The 25,131-nt window shown below is 34.8% G+C and overlaps 1 protein-coding gene across 1 annotated transcript in view; it reads right to left on the bottom strand.

Annotated features, from left to right (window-relative positions):
• Positions 1-881: 881 nt before the first annotated feature.
• Positions 882-25,131, bottom strand: part of EIF3E (eukaryotic translation initiation factor 3 subunit E) — a 48,952-nt gene continuing 24,702 nt past the window's right edge. Inside the window, exons 8-13 of the mRNA XM_043483491.1 lie at positions 19,846-19,972; positions 18,593-18,694; positions 17,176-17,285; positions 2,536-2,638; positions 2,118-2,252; positions 882-1,072 (exon numbers count right to left, since the gene is read on the bottom strand). Of these exons, the coding sequence (XP_043339426.1) occupies positions 1,034-1,072; positions 2,118-2,252; positions 2,536-2,638; positions 17,176-17,285; positions 18,593-18,694; positions 19,846-19,972 (616 nt within the window). The 3' untranslated portion in view covers positions 882-1,033. The remainder of the gene's footprint in view (positions 1,073-2,117; positions 2,253-2,535; positions 2,639-17,175; positions 17,286-18,592; positions 18,695-19,845; positions 19,973-25,131) is intronic.

The following is a 25,131-nucleotide window of genomic DNA, read 5'->3' as shown; positions in this document are numbered from 1 at the left end:
TTACACTCCTATTTAAGTCTCTGTAGTAACCCAGTGAGTGACTAAGGAGCCACTTTAACTAAGACATTAAGAAGTAGTAGCCTTATTTGTTAATAGCCCCAACTGGAGACAATCAAACTATTCTAAAAGAGGTACAGGTCAAACAATGTGGTACATTAATATCATGGAATACAACTTAGAAATAAAAAGAAACAAACTACAGACATACATGATAACTTGGACAGATCTCAAGGGGATTATGAGTAGAAAAAGCTAACCTCAAAAAAAGTCATATACTGTTGCTATAACATTCTCATAATGACAAGATTATAGCTTCACTGTGGCTCAGATGGTAAAGAATCTGCCTTTAATATGAGAGATGTGGGTTCCAACCCTGGGTCAGGAAAATCCCCTGGAGAAGGGGATGGCTATCCATTCCAGTATTCTTTCCTGGAGAATTCCATAGACAGAGGAGCCTGGCAGGCTACAGTCCATGGGGTCACAAAGAGTCGGACACTACTGAGCAACTAACACTTTCATATAACAAAATTATAGATAAAGAATACAGATTAGTGGTTGTCAGGGGTTAGAGCTGGTTGGAATAGGCATGACTCCAAAGAGGTAGCATGAGACCTTCCTGATGATGATGAAAGCTCTGTATCTTGACTGTAGAGATGGTAACACAAAAAGTGATAAAATGGCACAGAGTTATTCATACCACTGTACCAATGTCAATACCCTAGTTTTGATATTGGATTATAGTAACATACAAGGAAAAAATTGGGAAAAACTATATTTAGGTTGCATAAGACTTCTCGCTGCTATTTTTGCAACTTATTGGAAAACTATTGAGATAATTATTCCAAAATGAAAGGTTAAAAAAAAACAATCACACACTTATATACACAAAGAAATAAAATGAAATGGTCAATTTTATTCAAATTCTCCAAAATTTATACTAAATACGCTGTTTCTAAAAGGTTTCACCTTTATATAATGGTTTTATTATTTCACCTTTCCTTTAAAGGTTTTTCAATTTTCCTGTACAAGTTCTTCAATAGAAGCCAGAGTCCTGAGCTGCCCAGTTAGGAGCCTAAAATACACAAAGAGAAATCGACAGGGTGAAAAGAAATAATTTCTGAAAAGCCAACTTCGAAAAAAAGTGACACTAGCATTTTTTTAGCCATACTTCTCCCAATCTATTCTCTACGACTTTAACAACTTCTGCAATTACTAAATGTGAGGTGTTTCAGAACAACGCAACAAAATACCATCTGATATAGTTTCTGACCAATTATAAGGTATAACAATGACAGTATCACCAATATTATAACCCAAATCAATACAACTTGACCCTTAAGCATACAGAAATAACAACTACACAATAGTTATTTTTCAGGCTCAGTTAATTCTACACTTGGATGGAATAGGCAAGGACAATAATGTTTAAAACTGAAGGACTATGCTAAGGACACAAATCTATTACTAAAACTTCAATCAGATGAGATCCTTGAATGCAGCTGTTTTCTAAAAACTTTCTACCCTCTAGCTATAAGTAATCATAATGCCTGAAAAGTATTAGAGGTAGTTTGGAATCCCAAAATTTCACAGCTATTCAAATTCCTTTAATATCTAATATGCAGGATTTTTACCAAAAGTGGAAATCTATTTTTCTGACACTTATATATGAGTATCAAATAAAGTCAAATTTTGTAAAATCAACACTAACAAATAATATCAACATTTTTGCAGAAGCAGTTCTTTAGATTTAAAAGGAACACAAATTTCAAGCACTTGAAACAGAGATAACACATGTAACTTATCATCTGCCAGTATCAAAATGATGTGTTGAAAACTCTAAGGAAATGAGATAATGAAGGCACACAGGAAGGGTAAAAGGAAAAAAAAAACCCAACTGTAATAAACTAGGAACACATAATTTAATTTTTTGTTTCCTAACTAATGCATAAAACATCTAAGAAAAATCTTTTCAGTTTAGTGATTCTTAAATAAAATTACCCCCAAATACAAAATCAGATACAACCAAAATTAATCTGTTCTCAAATGATGCCCATGTAACAATTATATTAAATTACTTACTGCCAAATTCAAGACAACAAAAGATGTGTGGTTCTTACCTCTGACCTACTATTCTGATTAAGTTTCTTCTCAATATTCATGGCCAACATCTGGCTTCTAAATGAAAGGCTTTTGGTCTTTTCAATCACTTGCTGATAGGGTGAGACTGCATTGTTACCCATAACCACATGACCCTAAAATGAGACATAAAAATTGGTCCTATAACGTTAAAAACCGAGTTTCTCAAGTCGTAAGTATGACATCACAACCTACATGTATGTTGCAAATATTTTTATGCACAGTACAGATGACAATATGCATCCAACAACAACAAAAAAGGAGACTGCTGCTGCCTTCAAAAAAAACTATTATACATTAAAACAAAAATTCTAGAATAAATGTCCTAACTACAACTTCCCCCCAAAGTATAATATAATCAGTAACTGATATCTAGTACATAGCACAGATAACACTCACTAATTTAGAATCAATCTTGGCATCCAGCCTTGCATTTCTAATCAAATTTACAATCCACCTTTCAGCTTCTTCTGGAGTCATGTTCAGTTTATCTGCCAACATGCTAATGAAAAAGAAAAAAGAAATAAAATGACATTAACTGAGTTAAAAACTTAGCTTTATATACACAGTCTTTGATCTATACTCTATATGGAAACTTAAGTATTTATGGGTCATCTTCTCTTAAGTATTATGACTCTTAAAACTGCACTGTTCATGTTTGTGCTATTTTCTTAAGCTGTTCACAATCTAGCTCATTTCACCTAACAGATTTAAGGTTCTTGAAGGGAGGGCCCCATATTCTGTATTTACACAAATCCTTCTAGCTTCCATAAAAGTATCTTACTTAGTAGTGCTCCACTACTAATGATCTAAGGGAGAAAAATGTTGTATGATGTATGATGATTATAGACATGAAACCTATTGCAAGGAGCATTAGTTATTAAGAACAATAAAATGCAGCACACAACTAAAATTCAGGGCTGCTGAACTTCATTTTCTTCTGCACAGTCTTGTGTCTGCACTGACACTGCACTTGCACTGTCTGCACCCTTGAACTGTACACTATAGATACCTAAATGGCCACTGAGTTTAAGGAAAAAGAGACATACATACACAGAGAAAACATGAATGGAGGAGAGAGGGGGAGAAGGAGAAAGATGACAGATACCAAGACCCTGATTTAAAGTCTTTGATGTCATCAACCAATTTGCATTTTCTAATCAATGATCAGAGGCCTCTTGAAAAAGAGGCCACTGCAGGGCTTAATTTACCAGGATTAACACAAACACAAGCCTTCGTAGCAGGTAAGTCAGTCAGTCAAATGATGAAAGAGTATCTATGTACGCATGTATAATATTTAAAAGGACAGTATACATATATGCATATATAGATGTTTAGACACAAATATTAACTCTTTCACTTGTCTTCAATGAAGATGTTATACACTTGCCAGATCTTCTAATATGGTCACTACTTTAATGAAAAAACTAGAATATCAAAATTCTTAATCTGATAGCACTCCCAATTTTAAAGTATAAATTTTTAATACACTGGAAATCATATAGCTATCTAATTGCAGAGGTCTTAATCCAAAAGTAATCTATCAAGTTAACAAAAATACCTTTATGGGAATAATATAATCTGTGCTATCTCTATTTCATGTTTACTGACAAAGAGAAGAATTTCATTCCAAATGTAAAAAGTTAGGCTATCATTAAAGTTATTGCTACATCAATGAAGATAATCATTTAAAATTTATCCCTAAAATAAGCCTGAAGTTAAGAAACATCATGATGATGAGTATGAGCCAACTCAACCATAAAACTCCTTGGATTTACATGTGAAGTTCTGTTCTCTTTTTATGATCAATTTTGCCTTAAGTACACATTCTCAGCAAACAAAGAACATCAGTTCATGACTACTACTTCAATTTCATGATCAGGTTTCATTTTATTCTCTTTATCATTGTTCTCTAAGCAAACACTATTTTATTTATGTTACTAGAAAGAGGGAAGTGTGTCATTTTATTGAAACAACCAGGCACTTTTTTGACTAGGAAAAATTCCTGCAGCTGCTGTTTCCTATGGCTTCTCAATAAACTCCGTGTTTTTCCTACTGGTACTTGACTTACTTTAGAAATGTGTACATTTCATTTTCTTCTGCACTGCTAAAGTAAGCAATTGCCTAATACTTTTAGCTGAAGCTGCTACTCTAAAGGTAAAAAACATATTTTCCAAAACATTATTTTATCAACTCCTGTAACAATTTCTCTTTTGTATGTCTCCTCCATTCCCCCAAAATACAACTCTTTAAAGTGAAGCCAAGACCATTTTACTCTAAAATGCACAAATGAAACAATCTGTACTAAATATATTAAAACTCCAATCTTCAAGATCTCCATATACCGCTTTTAAAAAACAGATATGTTGTTCCTAGTAGCTACTAACTGGGTATGGTCAGTTTTTAAAAGATTTTTAAAACTATAAATAAAAGCTCTTTATGGAGGGTGTTTACATAATTAAAATTATAATGAAACATTCAGGATTACTTTATTGGATACTATAAAGTGACTAAGACCTCAAGCAGAGTAACCAAGGCCTTGTAGTTGCATAATGTCTGCTGTGCTTAATCACTCAGTTGTGGCTGATTCTTTGCGACTCCATGGACTGTAGCCCTCCAGGAGTGGGTAGCCATTCCCTTCTCAAGCAGATCTTCCCAATCCAAGGACCAAACCCAGGTCTCCTGCATTGCAGGCAGATTCTTTACCATCTGAGCCATTGAGAAGTCCTATCAATTATCTCTTTAACCACTGACTCTAATCGAAGTTCCCTACCAAACTCCTTTCATCTTGAAAGACTCTCCTCTCCACCAACCACACTAAACCTCACTGTTCATTAATTATGACATGTTTTAAACCACTTCAGGGCCTTTGCAAATGTTGTGCCTTTTCTTTCAAAGGCTAATACACCTTTTTCTTCACTTAGCAATGTGTTACATGGGTATCAGAGAAAACAGTACCCTCACTGGCCTTCCAAGACACCTCTCTCAACCATTATATATCTGTTTAATGTTTTCACAATTCTCTGTTTTTTGCAGAGCATTCATAGTCTCTGGTAGTTTAGATGGTAAAGAATCCATGTGCAACTCAGGAGACCTAGGTTCAATCCCTGGGTTGGGAAGATCCCTTGGAGAAGGGAATGGCTACACACTCCAGTATTCTTGCCTGGAGAATCCCATGGTCAGAGGAGCCTGGAAGGTTACAGTCCATGGGGTCGCAAAGAGTTGGACACAACTGAGCAGCTAACACTTTCACTTTCATAGAAAGTGCGAACTGAGTTGTGTAACTGAGTATCTGCTTTCATGACAGACTGTCCATGTAACCCAAGAGCATGCACCACAGCTCCCCTGTTCACGTCTATATATCCAGCGATTAGCACAATGCCCAGTAGAGAGGAGGCAATTAATAAAAACTTACTGTCTGATTCCTACCCTAGTTACTACTCCAGCACAGGCTTTGTGACTGTTTCATAATATTCTAACTAATCTGCCTATTGAGTCTCACCTTATTATTTTACATAGTTGCCAGCTTAGTCCTAAAGCCCAACTACCAGCTTATTCCTAAATTCCTTTGAAAAATATGAGCCCTTCTACCAAAACAATAAAATTCAAACTTCCAAGTTTCATGGTTCTCTACAATTTAGCTACAATCGAACTTTTCAGCCTTCTTCCTCATGAATAACATAGCCCATCCAAACCAAACCAATTATTTTTCTTTCCTGTCCCTTATTCAACAAAATATGAATTTTGTTAGATGCCTGTGACAACATACAATCTGTCTTCCACTTTTATAAAAGTTTAAAGCTGGGGTTGGGGAGTAGGGGACAAGCACCTAATCCTCCAAATATATAAACTATTTCAAGTGTAAGAAGGAAAAAGAGGAAGAAGCTATGTGAGTATAAAAGGGTTTAACCAGTTCCAGTCTGGAGGTTTGGGGATAGTTTATGTATGGAAATATTTAAGGTCAAGTTATAAAACAAAAGAAGACAATTTTATTCTGTATAATTCTACTTAGAATTTCCTATTCCTCTTCTTTCTTTACATACATATTCTAAGTCTTGTACTCCTTCATGGCTGGAGCAATCTGACAACATGCATCAAGACCCACAAACGTGTGCCTGCTCTGACTCATAATCCCACTTTGAGGATTTACTATTTTGCAATGTGCTTGTTGATCCTTTACTTATTAAATCAAGTCAAAGAAAAGTCTGAAATAAGTTCTGAGAAGTATTAGTAAATTACTGACACCCTCTCAGGTTATCTGGGCTTCCCTGGTGGGTCAGATGGTAAAGCGTCTGCCTGCAAGGCTGGGGACCTGGGTTCGATCCCTCGGTCAGGAAGATCACCTGGAGAAGGAAATGGCAACCCACTCCAGTACTCTTGCCTGGAAAAGCCCATGGATGGAGGAGCCTGGTGGGCTACAGTCCATGGGGTCGTGAAGAGTCAGACATGACTGAGCGACTTGAGTTCACTTCACATCTCAGGTTATCTAGGCTACCAAACATTTTAAGAATAAGAGAATGTGGCAATAATCCAGTTTAAGTAACAGGAAAATACACACAGTAAAAGAAATTAAAATAACAGAGAGAAGTTCTCTAAGTCCACAGTTCTCTTACATTTTGCTGATTTTATGGAAAAAAAAAAGTAAAGATTTAAAAATAAAAAATAAGTATCTTATTAAAGCTTGAAGACACAAAATCTTGCCTTTAGCTATCCTACATTGTGCTTATTTTATGTTATTTAAAATAATTCAGTTTATCAATTAAAAGACAAAATATATCAAAAGGCAGAATTTCTTGGAAAAAAATCCTAATCAATCTAAGTTTCAACTCAAAAATAACTTCCAGATTATTCAGGTAACATTAAAATCTCAACCTTGTCTGCAGGTAGCTTAAAGAAGACATTTTTGGTTTAAAAACTTATATTAAGACATGACACAATTTAAAACTCTGAGAAGAGAACATAGGCAAAATATTTCCTAACATAAACCATACTGTTTTCTTAGGTCAGTCTCCCAAGGCAATAAAAATTAAAGTAAACAAATGGAATGTAATCAAACACAACCTTTTGCATAGTAAAATAAACTAAACAAAAAGCCAACCTACTATGAGAAAATACTTGCATACGATGTGACCGACAAAGACTTAATTTCCAAAATATACAAACAGCTCACATAACTAAATAACAACAACAAAAATACCTAATCAAAAAAAGGGGCAGAAAACCTAAACAGACATTTCTCCGAACACATACAGATAGCTAATAACTGCTAATCATTAGGGAAATGCAAGTCAAAATCACAATGACCACCAGTCAGGATGGCCACCATTAAAAGTCTACAAACAAATAATGGAGATGGTGTGGAGAATAGGAACCCTCCTACACTGTTGATGGGAATGTAAATTGGTGCAACCACTGTAGAAAACAGTATGGAAGTTGCTTAAAAAACTAGAGTTGCCATATGACCCAGCAATCCCACTCCTGGAGATATAGCCAGACAAAACCATAATTCAAAAAGATACATACACCCCTATGTTCACAGCAGCACTATTCACAATAGCCAAGACATGGGAACAATCTAAATGCCCAATGATAGATGAATAAAGATGCGGTATATATACACAATAGAATACTACTCAGCCAAAAAGCAGACTGTGAAATAATGCCATCTGCTGCAACATGGATGGACCTAGAGATATACTAAGTGAATTAAGTCAGAAAGAGAAACACAAATCCATATGATATAACTTATATATGGAATCTAAAATATGACACAAATGAATTTATCTATGAAACAGACTCAAGGACAAAGAGAACAGACTTGCAGTTGCCAAAGAGGAGGACGACTGGGGGAGGGATGGATTGGGAATATGGGATTAGCAGATGCAAACTATTAAATAGAGAATGGATAATCAACAAGGTCCTATAAAAAAAAAAAAGCACAGGGAACTATATTCAATATCCCATAATAACCCATACAGGAAAGGAATATGAAAAGGAATATATATATATATTTGTTGAATGTTACAATTTTATATATATATATATAAATGAATCACTTTGCTGTACAGAAATTAACACATTATAAATCAACTATATTTCAATAAAATAATACTGGAGTGGGTTGCCATTCCCTTCTCCAGGGGATCTTACCCACCCAGGAACTGAACCCTGGTCTCCTGCATTGGAGATGGATTCTTTACCGACTGAGCTATCAGGGAAGCCCATATAGAAATGAATCACTTTGCTGTACGGCAGAAATTAACACATTATAAATCAATTATACTTCAATAAAATAAAGATACATTAAATATTTTGTGTAAATCCCTTATTCACACCTTTTAGTTGAAAAGCTCTCCTGCTCAAGTGACACAAGATACTCAACGTGTTTTTTTTTAATGTGGATCATGTTTTAAAGTCTTGAATTTGTTACAATATTGCTTCCTCCTTTATGTTTTGGTTTTTTGGCCCCAAGGGATGTCCAATTTTAGCTCCCCAACTAGGGATCAAACCACTGGACTGCCAGGGAAGTCCTTGAATATGTTAGGTAATACATAAAACCCCAAATGCATGCTTAGTCATTCAGTCATGTCCAACTCTTTCCAACTCCATGGACTGTAGCCCACCAGGCTCCTCTGTCCATGGAATTCTCCAGGCAAGAATACTGGAGTGGGTTGCCATGTCCTCCTCCAGGAGACCTTCCCAATACAGGGATCGAACCCAGGTCTCTCACACTGCAGGTGAATTCTTTACCATCTAAGCCACCAGGGAAGCCCAAAGCCCCAAACAGCCTTTCCCAAATCTTCAGAAAAAAGAACAAAGCTGGAGGCTTCACATTCCTTGATTTCAAACTATATCACAAAGCTATAGTAATCAAAACAGTATGCTACTGGCATAAAAAGACATATAGATCAATGGAACAGAATAGAGAGCTCGAACTGAAGCATATATGGTAAATTAATTTATGACAAAGGAGGCAAGAATATACAATGGAAAAAGAACAGTCTCTTTCCAACAAATGGTGCTGGGAAAACTGGACAATTACATGCAAACAAATGAAACTGGACCAGTCCTCACCCCATATTCAAAAATTAACTCAGAATGAATTAAAGACTTGAACATTAAGACTTGGAACTATAAAACTCCTTTTAGACACACACACACACACAAGCAGTAAGTTCTTGACATCCATCATTGTGAGGATTTTTTACATCTGATACCAAAATAAACTCAAACACAAAGGTAACAAAAGCAAAAATAAACATCAAACTAAAAATAAAAAGACCATGCACAGCAAAGGAAACTATCAACAAGATGAAAAGGTAACCTATCAAGTGGGAGAAAATATTGCAAACCACATATATAAGGGGTTAATACCCAAAATATAGAAAGAACACATATTAATAGTATCAAAAAAAGAAAAAAGAAAAACCAATTTGATTGAAAAATGGGCAGAGGACCTGAATATTTTTCCAAGGAAGACACACAGAGGGCTAAAGAGGTACATGAAAACATGCTTGACATCACTAATCATCAGAGAAACACAAATCAAAACAATGAGATACCATCTCATACTTGTTAGAACGGTTATCATTAAAAAGGTAAGAAATTAAGTATTAGCAAGAATGTGGAGAAAGGGAAACTCTTGATGCAATGCTGGTAGTCAAATAAATTGGTACAATCACTATGGAAGACACTAAATGGATTCTTCAAACAATTAAAAATAGAACCCAGCTAAAAATAGAACCCAGTATGACCCAGCTATTTCACTTAAATTTATCTGAAGGAAATGAAAATTCTAACTTGAAAAGATATAGGTAAACTCATGTTCACTGCAGCATTACTTATAATACCAAGCAACCTAAGCGGCCATCAATGGATGAATGAATAAAGACAATGTGATTACACACACAGTTATTTAACCATTAAAAAATTAAATTGTACTATTTGCATGTTGAGGGCAGCATGCCAAGTGAATTAAGCCAGACCCCCCCCCCAAAAAAACACAAATACCATATGATCTCACTTATATGTGGACACTAAAACAAAACAAAAAATGCTCATAGATACAAAGAAGAGATGGAGGTGGATGGGACTGGATGAAGGGTCAAAAGGTACAAACTTCCAGTTATAAAATCAATAAGCCATGGAATATAATCTATAGCATGGGGACTACAGTTAACAGTAAATCTCATCACAAGAGAAAAAAATTGCAACTGTGTGTCAATGAACGTCAACTACACCTATTAAGGTGATCATTTCACAATATCCACAAATATCAAATCATTATGTCATACACCTAAAACTAATGTTCTGCTATATGTTAACTATATCTCAATTTTAAGAAAACTAGACAACAGAAAGTATCATTAATATCCTTAGTAAAATTAAAAACTGTGGAACTGCATTCATAAAATAAGAACAGAATGCTATAAAAAATATTCAGAAAAAGAACAGTGACAGAGGTCTTTTGGAAACTGAAAAATAACATCAGAGACTATTTTTAATCCACAGAAGATTACTCTGGAAAAATCTCCCAGAGTGTAGAAAACAAAGATAATGTGATGGAAAATAGAGAAATGATAAGAAAATTGGAAGTCTGATCCAGGAGGTCTAATACCTGAATAACAGAAGTTCCAGAAAGAATAAACAATGAACATAAAGAAGAAACTTAAATAACTCTAATTCAAGAAACATTCCCAGACCTGGAGGCCATGAGCTTCTAAATTTAAAGAGTCCAATATGAAGAGCTGATCTCCTTAAAAAGAAATAAAACCAGTCAATCCTAAAGGAAGTCAACCTGAATATTCACTGGAAGGACTGATGCTGAAGCTCCAACACTTTGTCCACCTGATGCCAAGAGCCAACTCATTAGAAAAGACCCTGATGCTGGGAAAGATGAAGGCAAAAGGTGAAGAGGGTGGCAGGCGATAAGATGGTTAGAAAGCATCACTGACTCAATGGACATGAACTTGAGTAAACTCCAGGAGATAGTGGAAGACAGGGAAGTCTGGCATACTACAGTCTATAGGATTGCAAAGAGTCGGACTAACTTAGCGACCAACAGCAACAATAAATATGAAAAATTAAAACAGACCTATAGAAAGGCATATCACTGTAAAATTTCAGACAACGGGCACCAAAAACCCTCCCCCCTCCCCACTGCTAGAGAGGAAAACAAAACTCCTGCATGAAAGACGCTGCTGCTGCTCCTAAGTCACTTCAGTCGAGTCCGACTCTGTGTGACCCCACAGATGGCAGCCCACCAGGCTCCCCCGTCCCTGGGATTCTCCAGGCAAGAACACTGGAGTGGGTTGCCATTTCCTTCTCCAATGCATGAAAGTGCAAAGTGAAAGCGAAGTCGCTCAGTTGTGTCCAACTCTTAGCGACCCCATGGACTGCAGCCTACCAGGCTCCTCCGTCCATGGGATTTTCAAGGCAAAGAGTACTGGAGTGGGTTGTCACTGCCTTCTCTGGTATAAAAAATGAGGAATTAAAAAAATAAAAAAGTCTTTTGACTTCTACAAAAAAATTCTGGAGTAGTTTTCAAATGAGAGTACCATGCCTAGCAATACCACTACTTAAGTATGAAAGTAAAACACAGAATTTCAGATGTGAAAAAAGTTTACCTTCAAAGTACCCTACCTTCTAAAGCCACTAAAGAATATGCTTTGCCAAGTAAGATAATAAAGGAAGGCATAATATTATGCCCAAGTCCAGATTTTTTTTGAGGAAGATAAAACTGATAGAATAATCGATTTTGAAAAGAGATTTATAAACTGGCAAAGAGTCTGAAGCAGAATTAATGAAAAAGTCATTAAGGAAAACAACAAAGCAAATGGTGGGAAAGTGGCAATTATCAATTCCAGAGAAAACAAAATACTGAATACTAGATAAACATACTACAAATCTACCTTATTTGAAACAAGGTGCTAAATTAACTCAGCACTTATTTGATGTTAAGTTCAGACACTAACACACAATTAATAAAAGATTAAAGAGTTGAGAAAAAGTCCCATAAACAAGTAATAATCTCAAATACAATAGGGATGGCATTTCAAATAAGTGGGAAAAAACAGCTTTTCAATAAGTCATGTTGGCTATTTTGGGGACAGGGAGAGGAGCTACTTTCTGTTTCCAAATAAGTCCTTGATGGATTCAAACAGAAGAAATAAAGTCACAGAGGTCCTAGAAGAAAATAGGTGAATCGCATATAAACCTATTATGAGAAAGAACTTTTAAATAAAATACAAAGTCAGTACCATAAAGGAAAAGCTTAGTAATAACTGACTAAATAAATATGCAAATCATTCCTTTGGCATGTGTGTGCATGCTCAGACACGTCCAACTCTCTGTGACACCATGGACTAGCCCAGTAGGCTCCTCTGTCCATGGAATTTTTCAAGCAAGAATGTTGGGAGTGGGTTGCTATCTCCTACTTCAGGTGATCTTCCTGACTGAGAGATCTTCCTGACCCTGTGTCTCCTGCATTGGCAAGCAAATTCTTTAATACTTTGCCACCTGGGAAGCCTTCATTCCTTTGGGGCAGAGGGGAAAAAAACAGAATTCTAAGTGCTATTTTAAGGCATTAAAAAAAATTATTTTATCCTCTATTCAATTTCATTAGTAAAACATATCCATAACTCTGAGCACAAAATCAGATACTTTTCTTCTTTCTGGGAAGGCATTAAGATCAGTCATCCCACCTAAGAACATAAGGTATATAAATCTAATCTAGAGAACAAATTAGGCTTTCATCAACTCTAGGCTGATTGTCTACCAGGTTTTCAATGACTAATCTTTTTGACAGTCTCCTTTTTCTGAACCCTTCCATAGCCCTTACCCTGATGTATTTTAACCAATAAAGATTTGGGGTCCAGAATTTCAGAAGCTTATCAATTACCTGTTTAATCTGGCTTTCCAAATTTTAGTTGATAAGCAATTTATTTAAAAAAACACTGACTTAAGCCATTAAGTTATGGAAATCTCTGGCCTGTTTTCCACTGAAGACTGTGGCTAACTATTTTATATATCCAAAGAGCTCCAGTCTCTTATAAGGATATCCTATGACAAGTAATTAAAAAGTAAGCATTAAGTGTAAACTGTATTTAACTGTAAGATTAGGAGGAAATAGGAGAAAAAAAAACAGGAGAAAACTGAGAAATGAAATGCTCTGTATGACAAATGAAAATTCTCACTGAATCTACCAACATCTCATATGGTAAAAAATGACACTATATTACTTGACAATTAACACAGAAATACAATGATAATGGCTGTTTATTTTTAACATATCTCCATCTGGAAACACACCTTTTAACTCTAATATCAAAATATAATTAAGTATAAATTGCTATATGGTAATAAAGCCTTTAAGAAAAATATTAAGATCTCAAATGTTACTGAATAAAATAAGCAAAGTGGAATGACTTCATAACTTAAATGCAAGAGCAGTTGGCAAATACATACTTTTGTGAAAAGCCAAAACTAACCCCCATAGGGAAATTATATTAATGTATGCTCCAACATGTTTATCATACACATTCAAAATATTACTTCCATACTTTGTTTTTTATCTGCAACTGAAAACTGGTCCAAGAATTATTCCAGAACAGCTTTTAAATTTCAGACACACCATATCTGATAAACTATTCAGCTATACTAAATTAAATCCCACCACAGTAATCTTTTTTGACAGATGTTGCATACTTCATGGTAAACAGATTTGTAACTTATCCTATAAATCTATAGGGCTGTGTATAAACTGATAAAAACATTCTTAATATGCATTTTTATAAAGATAAGACTATCACATGTGCCATTTAGTGAAGAATCCTGTCAACAGAGAATGTTCCAAATCACAAATGGAAAGGGTTATTTAATAAACAACCATGGGTTTTATAATGCTGAATAGCATGATATGTGTCCACTAGGGGAAAGAAAGGAAGACAGAGACAAATCCTTCCCCCAGCCCTAAAAAAGATCAAATGTCAAATAACTACATTAATTAGAAGCAGAGATAGGCCAGCGTAAACTAGTAAATGGAGTGATCTGTCATAATTAGTATACGATGGAAGAGTCTATTCTTAGTATATAATGGAAGATATTTTAGAGAGCTATCAGGGTTCAGTGAAACTTCAATCCAAATTACTTCTCTGACTTTTCTATATACAAATTATGTCCATGTTATTCTAATTACTCCGTATTTTTCTTCAAAATGCCTATCCTAATTATAATCTTATCTTTATTTAACATCTGTTTCTTCCTCTGGATTTTAAGCTCTGAGGCTGTGTTCTCTACTTTCTATCCAGTGCCTGGCACTCATTCACATCTGTAATATTTTTTTCTTTCAAAAACTGTCATAGTTAAACTGCTCTTAACTAATTAGATCATAATCCGTATCATATTCATTTATCCTTTTCAGAAAGAAGAGGACTACCTTGAACACTACTTTTTAAAAAGTTTTGCACATCCTTTAAATGACAAAATTACAGAAATGGCAAAGAGATGAGTGGTTGCCAAGGGTTCATAAGGAGCGAGAGGGAAGTGGGTATGGGTAGAAAAGAGCAATCTGAGGAATCTGTGTGGTGTCAGAAATGTTCTATATCTGAATGTATCAACATCAATAGGGTGGTTGTGGTATTTTACTATGGTTCACCAAATGTTACCATTGAAGGAAACTGTAAAGGGCACAGAGGATTTCTTCATTAATTCCTACATCAGAATTATTGAGAGGAGCTCTGAAAATTACAGGTGCTGAGATCTGCCCCTTCCCATTCTGAGAATGCTTTAATTTTTTAGGGGTTGGACCTGGGAAGTTTTAAACCAGATTCTCAAGTCTTAATCCCAGAGATTCTGTTCAGAAGGTCTGTGGTAAAGCCAGAAAAATCCATTCTTAAGTTTAAGTTATTGGTGGTTTTTTAAGTTCTCCAGATGATTCTGATGTATAGCTAGGTTTAAAAACCTTTGAACTAGAGAACAATAATTTTTTGTATGTACTGTATGAATGTAAACAATAGCTAGTTTGGTCATTATCATGGATTCCAAGTCCCTGGTGTCTGACTGAAGATATTTGCTGTATTTATAAAAGCCCAACTTAGATGCTTAACATTATTCTCAGTCATATTTCTAACCCCTTAAAGCAGTTCTAAAAACATGAAGCAGCCTAGGCCACTGGAATGAGTCCTACTGGGCCCCATACTCTCCGGTACCACCCCCCAACCTTACAATCTGAGATATCACTGTTGCACTAAGAAGAACTGTTTATTCACATGAAGCTGTACTTTATTATACTTGTCCTCTACCCTGTTAATTCACTGCATACTAAAAACATTAAATCACTCATTTTTCAATCCATTACCCTAGCAGGCTATCACTATGTGCCTAAAAAAATTTTGTAAAAAAAAAAAAAAAAATTTTGTGACCTGATGCAATGGTTCTCAATCTTGGATGTGCTTTGGAATAATCACCCTAACTGGAACAGTAAAGTAGCCCTATTTAGTGTAACACAGAAGCCCTACACAGCATAACACGGAAAATTGGATTCAGAAAGTTTGTAGTGGCTTCAGAGAATCTATATTTATAAGATAAAAAACAAAACTCTACAGATTCTGGACAAAAAATTAAACACTGACTCATGGTTTTTTCCATCTTTATCCTCTGGCTGAAATGATACACTAATGACAAATTAGTCTAAATCGGTTATTTCTAAAAATATCAATTGCTCACAATGAAAAAGAAAGCATTTATAACCAGGGTCAAGACAATGAATGTCAGAGAACTATTAGCTCAGAATCTTGCATTCAGTAAGCTCTAAGCTGCTTAATGTCTCTGAGCCTTCAGTTTCTCAGCTATAAAGGGGGAGCTACAAAACAAAGGAGTTGTACTGAATCAGTGTTTCATAAAACTGGGTTTCCAGAGTCAGTTATATGGTTCCACCGAGTCAGGAGGAAAGCTGAACAGAAGTACAGGCAAAACAAGGGGAAAGGGCTCTTCCTTTATCTGCTTGTGCATATACATAAGTATGTATACTTACATAGATACTACTGCATTTCATGACTAATGACTGTTAGGAATTTCAATGTATTCCTTAAGGGAACTAGATCGGGAACCATATTTTTAAAATTATATCAGTATGTCTGCTAGCTATAATAAAGTACTAAATAAGGTCAAAGCTTCAACTCCCAAAGGAAAAGACCCATGTTCACACTATAATTCTAACTCTGAATAACCACTTCAATGACAACCCACTAAAATAAGGCAAGCAAGAATGGATGGCTTAGTGAAAACAAAAGGCACTAAAGAACAACTTTGGTGTACATACAGTGCCTAAGAGGCAAACATTAACGTAGGAAGTTTTTAAACATTTAAGGAGCATTTACTGTTTGACTTCATCTGTGGTCAAGGGGCACTGCTATTTTTCAAATTCTAATACATAAAATCAGTTTCTAATAAGCTATGTAAGTTTCACAATTTTTTTCCCAACAATTTCCTCACACAACAGAGAAAATTTCAACTGAAATTCTCCATAACTTTTCCATGTTTCAACATTTTAGGATGTCACAGGAGTTTACTATGAGAATTCAAATATATAATTAAATAAAATAAATTCAATTAACTAAAATAATTACCAAATGTGGTCTTTTCAACAGCATTTCCAATTTACTAAGGACTAATTCCTTAAGTGAACTCCTGTTGAAAACCATTCTAAAACTGGTCATTGCTCTTTTCTCCCTATGTAATGATACAATAGTATTCTCTTAAAAGGTAACTCTCTGACAATCATAATACTGCCTTGAAGTAATTTTCAATAATCATGCTTTACCACACATATGGAAAATAAGAAGGATCTGAAGCATCCCAGAATTCAAACAAAAGTTAGGATTTTTAATAAATCACTATGACATTTCCTTTTTCTACTATAGCACAGAGAAATTAAATAGAAATACAATTAACTGGAATCCTAGTAAGTGTAACTTTACAATAAAGGAAAGCTTATAGGAATTTAAAAGTAGAAAGTATAGATTAAATCAGTATTCTTACTTAATGCTGATACACTGATGGATGCGACAAAAAGTCTCAAATATGAAGAGACGGGCATTTTCAATGAAATCCTCAAGACAAGCCACCAAGAAGAAATCATTCACTAGTACCTATATGAATAAAATATAAGAGAAAAAAAATTATTAAGTGCCAATGAGCAATTTTAAAAATTTGTCTCAAATACGTTCTTTGTTCTTTACTCATTATTCCATTCACAACAACTCTCTCATCTAATATCACAGGTTCTACTTCATAGCACTTTTTAGAACACTATGTTCAAGTCTCTAACAATGCAAAGATGAAGCTACAAGAAAAAGAGTTAAGAACTATAATGCTTCCTAGGCTAACTGATGACCTAAACAACCTTACGACAAAGTAGCTTTGTCCTGTCATTAACTTACATAAATGCTCTGTAAATAATGTATTTCCAGCTTTTTAAAGTAGATATGGACTAAAAATATGCATACTTCTGTGATAATAAGTAGACCGGAAAGCCACAGGAGAAAAAAATTCAAAGGGTGACACCTATTTCACAGATGTATCATAATTAAAAGAGAATATTTTAATTTCAAGAATAGCAACCAAGTGCCCCACTGCCTGGTACAGCATAGATACTTAGTATTACAATAAACACCAATATTTAATAATGTCACATTTGATTGCATGTACACAAGTTATTACACCACATATACACAAGTTGTTACAAATTTTGTTCAATGTTTGAAAATCATCTCTAAAGGTATACTTACGTAATTTTCTTTTCCTTAGACAAATAAGATCTTAATCCTTCAACAAACTCTTCCCTTTTCTGGGCTAGTAATTGTGTTCAAAAATGAAACCAAGAGCTAACAATTTACAGATTTGGTAAATGCATTTAACAGGTAATTCTTAGTTTTTCAAAACTTGCAAACCAACTTAACTAAAGAAAAAGACCGTAAACCCAACTCTTTTGGATGCTCTGACAGTACCTTAGTTTCTGCCAGCTAACAGAAGACAGTTTAAAATTCACTCTTAGCTTGACTGATTTATAGCAAATGTTAAAATACAATCATAAGAAAAATTTTAAATTAGGCCTGATTATGGAATAAGCTGGAATCACAACTGTGATGTAAAACTTGATACAATCTGCTTATACATATAAAGCATTTCACGTATCTATTCATTCAGGATAAGACATGAAATTATGCGTGAATTTATAAAGTGCTTAATGTTTTAACCAACTGTTAACAAAAGGGATAGACGCATAGTAATAACATTAAAAATGTCTTCGACCCAATACATTTCTAAACGGTGTGCCATTTTAAGATTAATAAACATTTCTGATATAATTAATAAAACCTAACCCTGTTAGGTTAATTCTTATAATACCCCCAAATTAAAGAATTATTATTAATTTGTAGCAAAAATTTATACTTACTGATTCACATTCTCTTAGCTTTTTCTGAGCCCCATCAAAGTCAAAATTGACATATAAGCATTCAACAAATTCTGTAATTGGGTCTTTATATGTGTAAGACTCCTGTAAAATTAAGTCAAAGGTTAAGCTGGATTTGATTCAACACTGTTTAGTAGTAGGCTGCCCCCAATCTTCCTATTTTCTTCTCTCTTACCATTAGTTTCTAACAAATTACCAAGTACTATCTTCTCAAAGCAATTGCTCATATCCTAATTCAAGGCCACTTGACTTTATAATCTTAACTTTATAATGCCTTCTAAACCAAGTTCTCTAAATGGTCAACCTAGAACCATTCCAAAAGCTTTCAAATTCCTCTACTGCCAAAAGTCTCCCTTAGTCAATAAACAGTGATGAACTTCTCCAAGTGTATTCATATTCTGATGAATAAAACTGCCTTTTTCTATCTAAATTATTCTTAGATAAAATAAATATTTAAGTTCTTTTTGAACCCACAGTTAGTTTTTGTCGAGAAATTCACTAAAAACCAAGCAGTAGTGCTATAGCTTTTGCACAACATGGGTACTATTAAAATTATGTAAAGATTAACTACTCTGGTATTATGTAGGTAGTGCCCTTCAAAAAAAAAAATTCCAGGCTCCATATCTCCTTTACTCTTTGCAGTAAGAGCAACACTAATACACCATGTATATTAAGTATCCAGCTAGCAGAGAGCAGTATTCATTCATGCCACATCTACCATAAATATATCTTGAACTGAAAGGCAGTGTATTTGGCAGCCCCATTTGGGGCTCTTTTCATGTATACTTTCCTCCTATTTTTTAAAGATTTTTACCCTACCAACAGGGGCTTCCCTGATAGCTCAGTTGGTAAAGAATCTGCCTGCGATGCAGGAGACTCCGGTTCAATTCCTGGATTGGGAAGATCCTCTGAAGAAGGGATAGGCTACCCATCCCAGTATTCTTGGGTTTCCCTTGTGGCTCAGCTGGTAAAGAATCTGCCTGCAATGTGGGAGACCTGGGTTCGATCCCTGGGTTGGAAAGATCCCCTGAAGAGTGGAAAGGCTACCCACTCCAGTATTCTGGCCTGGAGAATTTCATGGACTGTATAGTCCATGGGGTTGCGAAGAGTCGGACACGACTGAGCGACTTTCACTTTCCCTTTTTTCATCCTAAGACCTGAGAGTCCTACTTCTTCAAGAAAAAGAGGTTAAAGTTTAGGCACATTTTAAAAATCAATAAGATTTTAGTTTTTACCTGTTGAATAACTTTGACCAGATCTTTTAGCACCTGCCGGCGTTTTCGAACATCTTTGTTTGTTATGACTGCTGTGGTCAAATAACGAAGAATATGTGGACACATCGTTTGAATTGCATTAAGGTACCTAAATAAAAATATGAAATTTACTTAATAACTTATCCAGTTTTTCTAGATCTATAATCATCTGTGATTTAAAGAAAACACTTGAGCAGCCCATCAGACTGCACTGTTTCAGTAACCAAGGGTTGTCAAAAAAATTACAAGTAAGTATTATTAGGGCCATCTTCACCAAGAAAAAGTTTAAATGGTGAGAATGCCAGCTGGTATTTCTCTATTTGGAGTGAGATAAGAGACTCAAGAGGTAAATAATTCTATTACCACTGCTGAGTAAAAGGATTTTGAAAGGCCCTTATACAAGGCATCAGTCTGTTTCAAAAGATTTCATTTACCTGTAAGAACAAATGTGAGAAAAGCTATGTGCAAAACACTCCTCGTAATTAAGAGAATCATGCGCTTACACAAATTAAATTAAAAAAATTAACTTCAGGGGATGGAAGACTGGAAACTATTCTGATGATCAGCAGTTGACCACCCTTGGTCATTCGGTGCTTATCCTGTATTTCCTGCTCAATTTCCTCTTAAAGCTCCCTAATTTTTATCCAGTAAGAACCTCTGAGCACCAGGTTGAAAATATTTGTCAATAAAGTCCATTTCTCTGAGTTGAATCTTCAAGCTCCAAAGTACCCATTCAGCTCTATCTCCCAGCACACCACTGACTGCCTCCTGCTTTCCTCACTTCTTAAAGCTCACTCCACATGAACTGCTCTCCCAAACACATCCCCCTGAAAGTCTAAATTCTAGCCATTCTTCAAGGTCCAGCAGGGAAACCTTATTTCCCAAGTTCTCCCAGACTATAATGTTAATAAATCTCTATACTTTGTCATATTGTAGATACCCCATAAAATGTTGTTTGAACTCATCAGAGGACCCTAGAATCTGATAATAACCTAACATTTAGATAAAATCTAGTTCCACTTAGTCCTCTTTAAATTCCCTCTAAAAAAGGCAAGGTATAAAAATAACCCACATTAACTCAAGAACAAAACAATTTCTAAGAAAAGATAACTAAATAAATCAGCTAAAAGCTTCATTATCTGAAAAATTAAGTCTGAGTTTTAGGCAGAAAATTTTAAATGCAATGTTCGTTACTCAGCACAAGTGACTGCCTCAATACTCTTACCAGAGACATGGTGTATAGGAGACCATGATTGGTTTTCTTAATCAGATTTGAAGTAGGTAGTTTTAGTATACATTTATGGAACTCATTCATAGATTTATTCATACAAGATTAAAATTTATTTTACATGATGGTAAACTGCCCCTTTTTAACTTATCCTTTCTTTATATTATTGCATTATGTATAATTTCACTGTTTTTATTGGAAAATGATGTCCTTAAGAAATCATCTCTCTCTATGTGAGTATATAGCAGGGTTAGAAAATTATTGTGAAGGGCCAGATAATGAATATTTTAGGTTTTTCAAGTCAAGAGGCAAGACTCAGAATATTAATCAAGCACCTATATAAAAATAAAACAAATTTTTAAAATATTTTATTATAGAAACTCAAAATATAATCGTTGACTACAAATATTTACAATTCAAGTCTACCAATAAAAACAGTAAAATTCCCTTAATAGGGTAACTTTGCTTAATTGGGTTCAAATTTAGAGATCCCTATTAAAATTTATTACAAATGTTTATTTGTTAATGCTAATCTGCAACAAGATTTTACTTACATATTTAACCCCTGACAATGATTTTTCAATGTATGCAGGTACTACCAAACATTGGTATCAATGATAAGACTTTAATTTAGCATATTTATCACTTGGGGAAGGCTTTTATAGAATTCTGTTAAGATCTTTTGATATTGACTTTTAGCTATCATTACATTGCAAATAAATCATTTCAATTGCACAGTTAGACGGATTTTCATACACAGAAACTTCCTTTGTACTTACAATGAGATCTAAAACTTTTTGGAAATGTAACTTGAACTTAAAAAATGTGTCTGCTACAAATCTGTGTGGGAATGAAGGTCTCCTTTCTTCTTTACACTTTTGAAAGAACAGGAAAGGTTAAAGCAGCTAGACATTACTTAGGATTCATGCTATGTTACTCATCATCAAACGCCTGCTACAGTGTAAGTCTGCATGTAAGTACTGTTCAGATTTGTAATTTCAGGTTGAATTAAGAAACATTAAGTCTACAGCAAAATTTAATTTCCAGAGCCATTCAGGGCTTGCTCATAGTGGTTGAGGAAAATTTTTTGTTGAGGAAAATGTCCATCTTACTCCAACCTAGAAAAAGTCACAATAAATGTTTTGCCACCGCAAAACCATTTTATCATTGTGGTACTAGGGAAAGTCAAGATATTCTATCGATCAAACAAAAATTCAGGGACCAAGAACAGTTAAGCCCACAAGAGAAAATGAAGTTCACTGCTGATGCTAATGGTTTAATAATATACCATGGATTCAGGAATTTTCCACAAAATACATGGAAATGTATAGTGCAATGGATAACTATAGGCTTTCAACACCTCACATTTTCACAAGCTTTGTAAATTTGTCCAATAAGAAGCAATTTTCTCCCCCACATATATTTGCCACCAATATTTTTAACACAGTTTAGCAGATTCCACTTCAGGTTGTACTAAATTAGCCTTTTCTTAACTCTGAAAATATTTTCAACTGTAGTTGTTCCACAAACTATTCATAAAGGCATGCTCTTCAGACACTTCAAATCCAACAGTGATTCCTCAAACCAACAACTAGCCATATTGATAAACATCTATCAACAGAATCTAAGAAATCACTAAAAAATCATATATTTTATTTTTTAACTGATCTGCTGCTTCCAATATCTTCAATTCTGAGGAACAGTTCTCAGTACAAGGCTATAAGTTTTAAACAAATTCTTTTTTTCTGGACGTACTTTTTTGGCTGCTGCAAATGAACAGAAGTAGTAAATGGCTTTCCTCACTTGGTTAACAAAAGAGCTGTTCAGAAACTTACTTTGGTTGAAGCCTCATTTTCCTTAATTTTGTGAGGAAATTCTGCTGCAATATTGTTTTAAATTTCCTAATTTTTCTGAGAGCTTTTGGTAATCAGTTGGGAATATTGTAATAAGTGCTTACGGCCTGGTTATATAACTTTTAGCATATCTACACTGTCAGTTCAATGCTTTGCTTTCTAATTTGAAACAAAATATTTCCACTGCATTGTGCCTTAAAAGTTAAGCACATCTGAAATCCACTTTTCTCCTGTTGTTTTGGCATGATGAGTATGCACTGGTAAGATGTTGCAGTGTAGTGATACACATGACACTTGAAGAGGTCGAGGTAACTAGGGCAGCATCACTGGGATTCAAAGAGCACTGAGCAGCAGTGAAGCGAGGAGAGGGCAACAATGTATGACCATCTCCGTCACAGCAGTTCTTCTCTGCCATTACTGTCTGAAAGCAGACACAGATTATCTCTGCATCTCTCTATGTCCATCTATCTCTACACATGCACAGATCAGATACATCAATATAGATTAATGAATGTGTTCCAATAAAACTTATGGACATTAAAGCTGTAGTTTCTTAATTTTCAAATCACAAAATATTTTTCTTTTCATTTTTTTTCCTAACCATTTAAAATGCAAAAGTCATCCTCAGATTGCAGGCCATGAGAAAAAAGGCAATGGACCACAATTTTTAGCTCACGGTCCATAGATTCTGGTATACAGCATTACCACAGTAGACTTCCAAACACAGAAGGGAATTCCTACCTGCTAGGACAGAAGTGATCCTGTCTATGTATGGGTGTAAGTTATCTATATTGATTAGTACAAAAAGGAAGGGAGTAAGGATTAAGGGTGATTCTGGGCAAGTCATCTTAGTTTACACTTCTGTAGGATCAGTAATTACATGATTTAGTTCAAATATAAAAAAACTACAGGAAAAACAAAAACAAACAAACAAAAAAACCCCACAGGTATCGCTATTTAACAGCCTGCCAGTAACCACTGTGCTCTTCTGTTGTACATCTTTTTTATCATTCATCTCCTTTCTTCTTTATCAATCAAAACTTTAAAGTCAAATCAATTTTCATCTTCTTCTAACTTCTCCAGGTCTCAATGGTGTCATAAATTTATAGTGTTTAACTGCACAATACAGCTATATTTGGTTAAACATTTTCTTAAGCTACTTGTGTTATTTGTTTGGATTATAAACTTGTAAGAAAGGAGCCTATACCTCCTCTATTTTTGAAATCTAACTTAAAATTATTTTTCCTTTAAATAAGAGGTTCAGTATTTATTGTGTTCCGAAGTGCAATTTCAGGATGGTCAAATAACAAAGTTTATTTTTTCTCTAGCACAACCCTGCTCTAATTGTATAATTTTATGGAAGTGTTCTTACAGTATTTTTTAATTAAAAAGTCAGAGTGTTTAGTGATCAAAGGATAAGATAAAATAAACCACCAAATAAAATTCTCCTCTCAAACATGCTTATACTCTAGTTGGTGCAATAAGATAATTTTAAGTTTTTTTTTTTAGAATATTGTCACCCTGCTTATTTAACTTATATGCAGAGTACATCATGAGACATGCTGGGCTGTAAGAAGCACAAGCTGGAATCAAGATTGCTGGGAGAAATATCAATAACCTCAGATATGCAGATGACACCACCCTTATGGCAGAAAGTGAAGAGGAACTAAAGAGCCTCTTGATGAAAGTGAAAGAGGAGAGTGAAAAAGTTGGCTTAAAGCTCAACATTCAGAAAACTAAGATCATGGCATCTGGTCCCATCATTTCATGGAAAATAGATGAGGAAACATTGGAAACAATGGCTGACTTTATTTTTCTGGGCTCCAAAATCACTGCAGATGGTGACTGCAGCCATGAAATTAAAAGACACTTACTCCTTGGAAGGAAAGTTATGACCAACCTAGACAGCATATTAAAAAGCAGAGACATTACTTTGCCAACAAAGGTCCATCTGGTCAAGGCTATGGTTTTTCCAGTGGTCATGTATGGATGTGAGAGTAGGACTATAAAGAAAGCTGAGCACAGAAGAATTGATGCTTTTGAGAAGACTCTTGAGAGTCCCTTGGACTGCAAGGAGATGCAACCAGTCCATCCTAAAGGAGATCAGTCCTGGGTGTTCATTGGAGGGACTGATGTTGAAGCTGAAACTCCAATACTTTGGCTACCTGATGCCAAGAGCTGACTCAT

This window comes from Cervus canadensis, chromosome 12, assembly GCF_019320065.1.
Source record: "Cervus canadensis isolate Bull #8, Minnesota chromosome 12, ASM1932006v1, whole genome shotgun sequence".
Classification (NCBI taxonomy): domain Eukaryota; kingdom Metazoa; phylum Chordata; class Mammalia; order Artiodactyla; family Cervidae; genus Cervus; species Cervus canadensis.
This window is presented reverse-complemented; position numbering and strand designations above follow the sequence as displayed.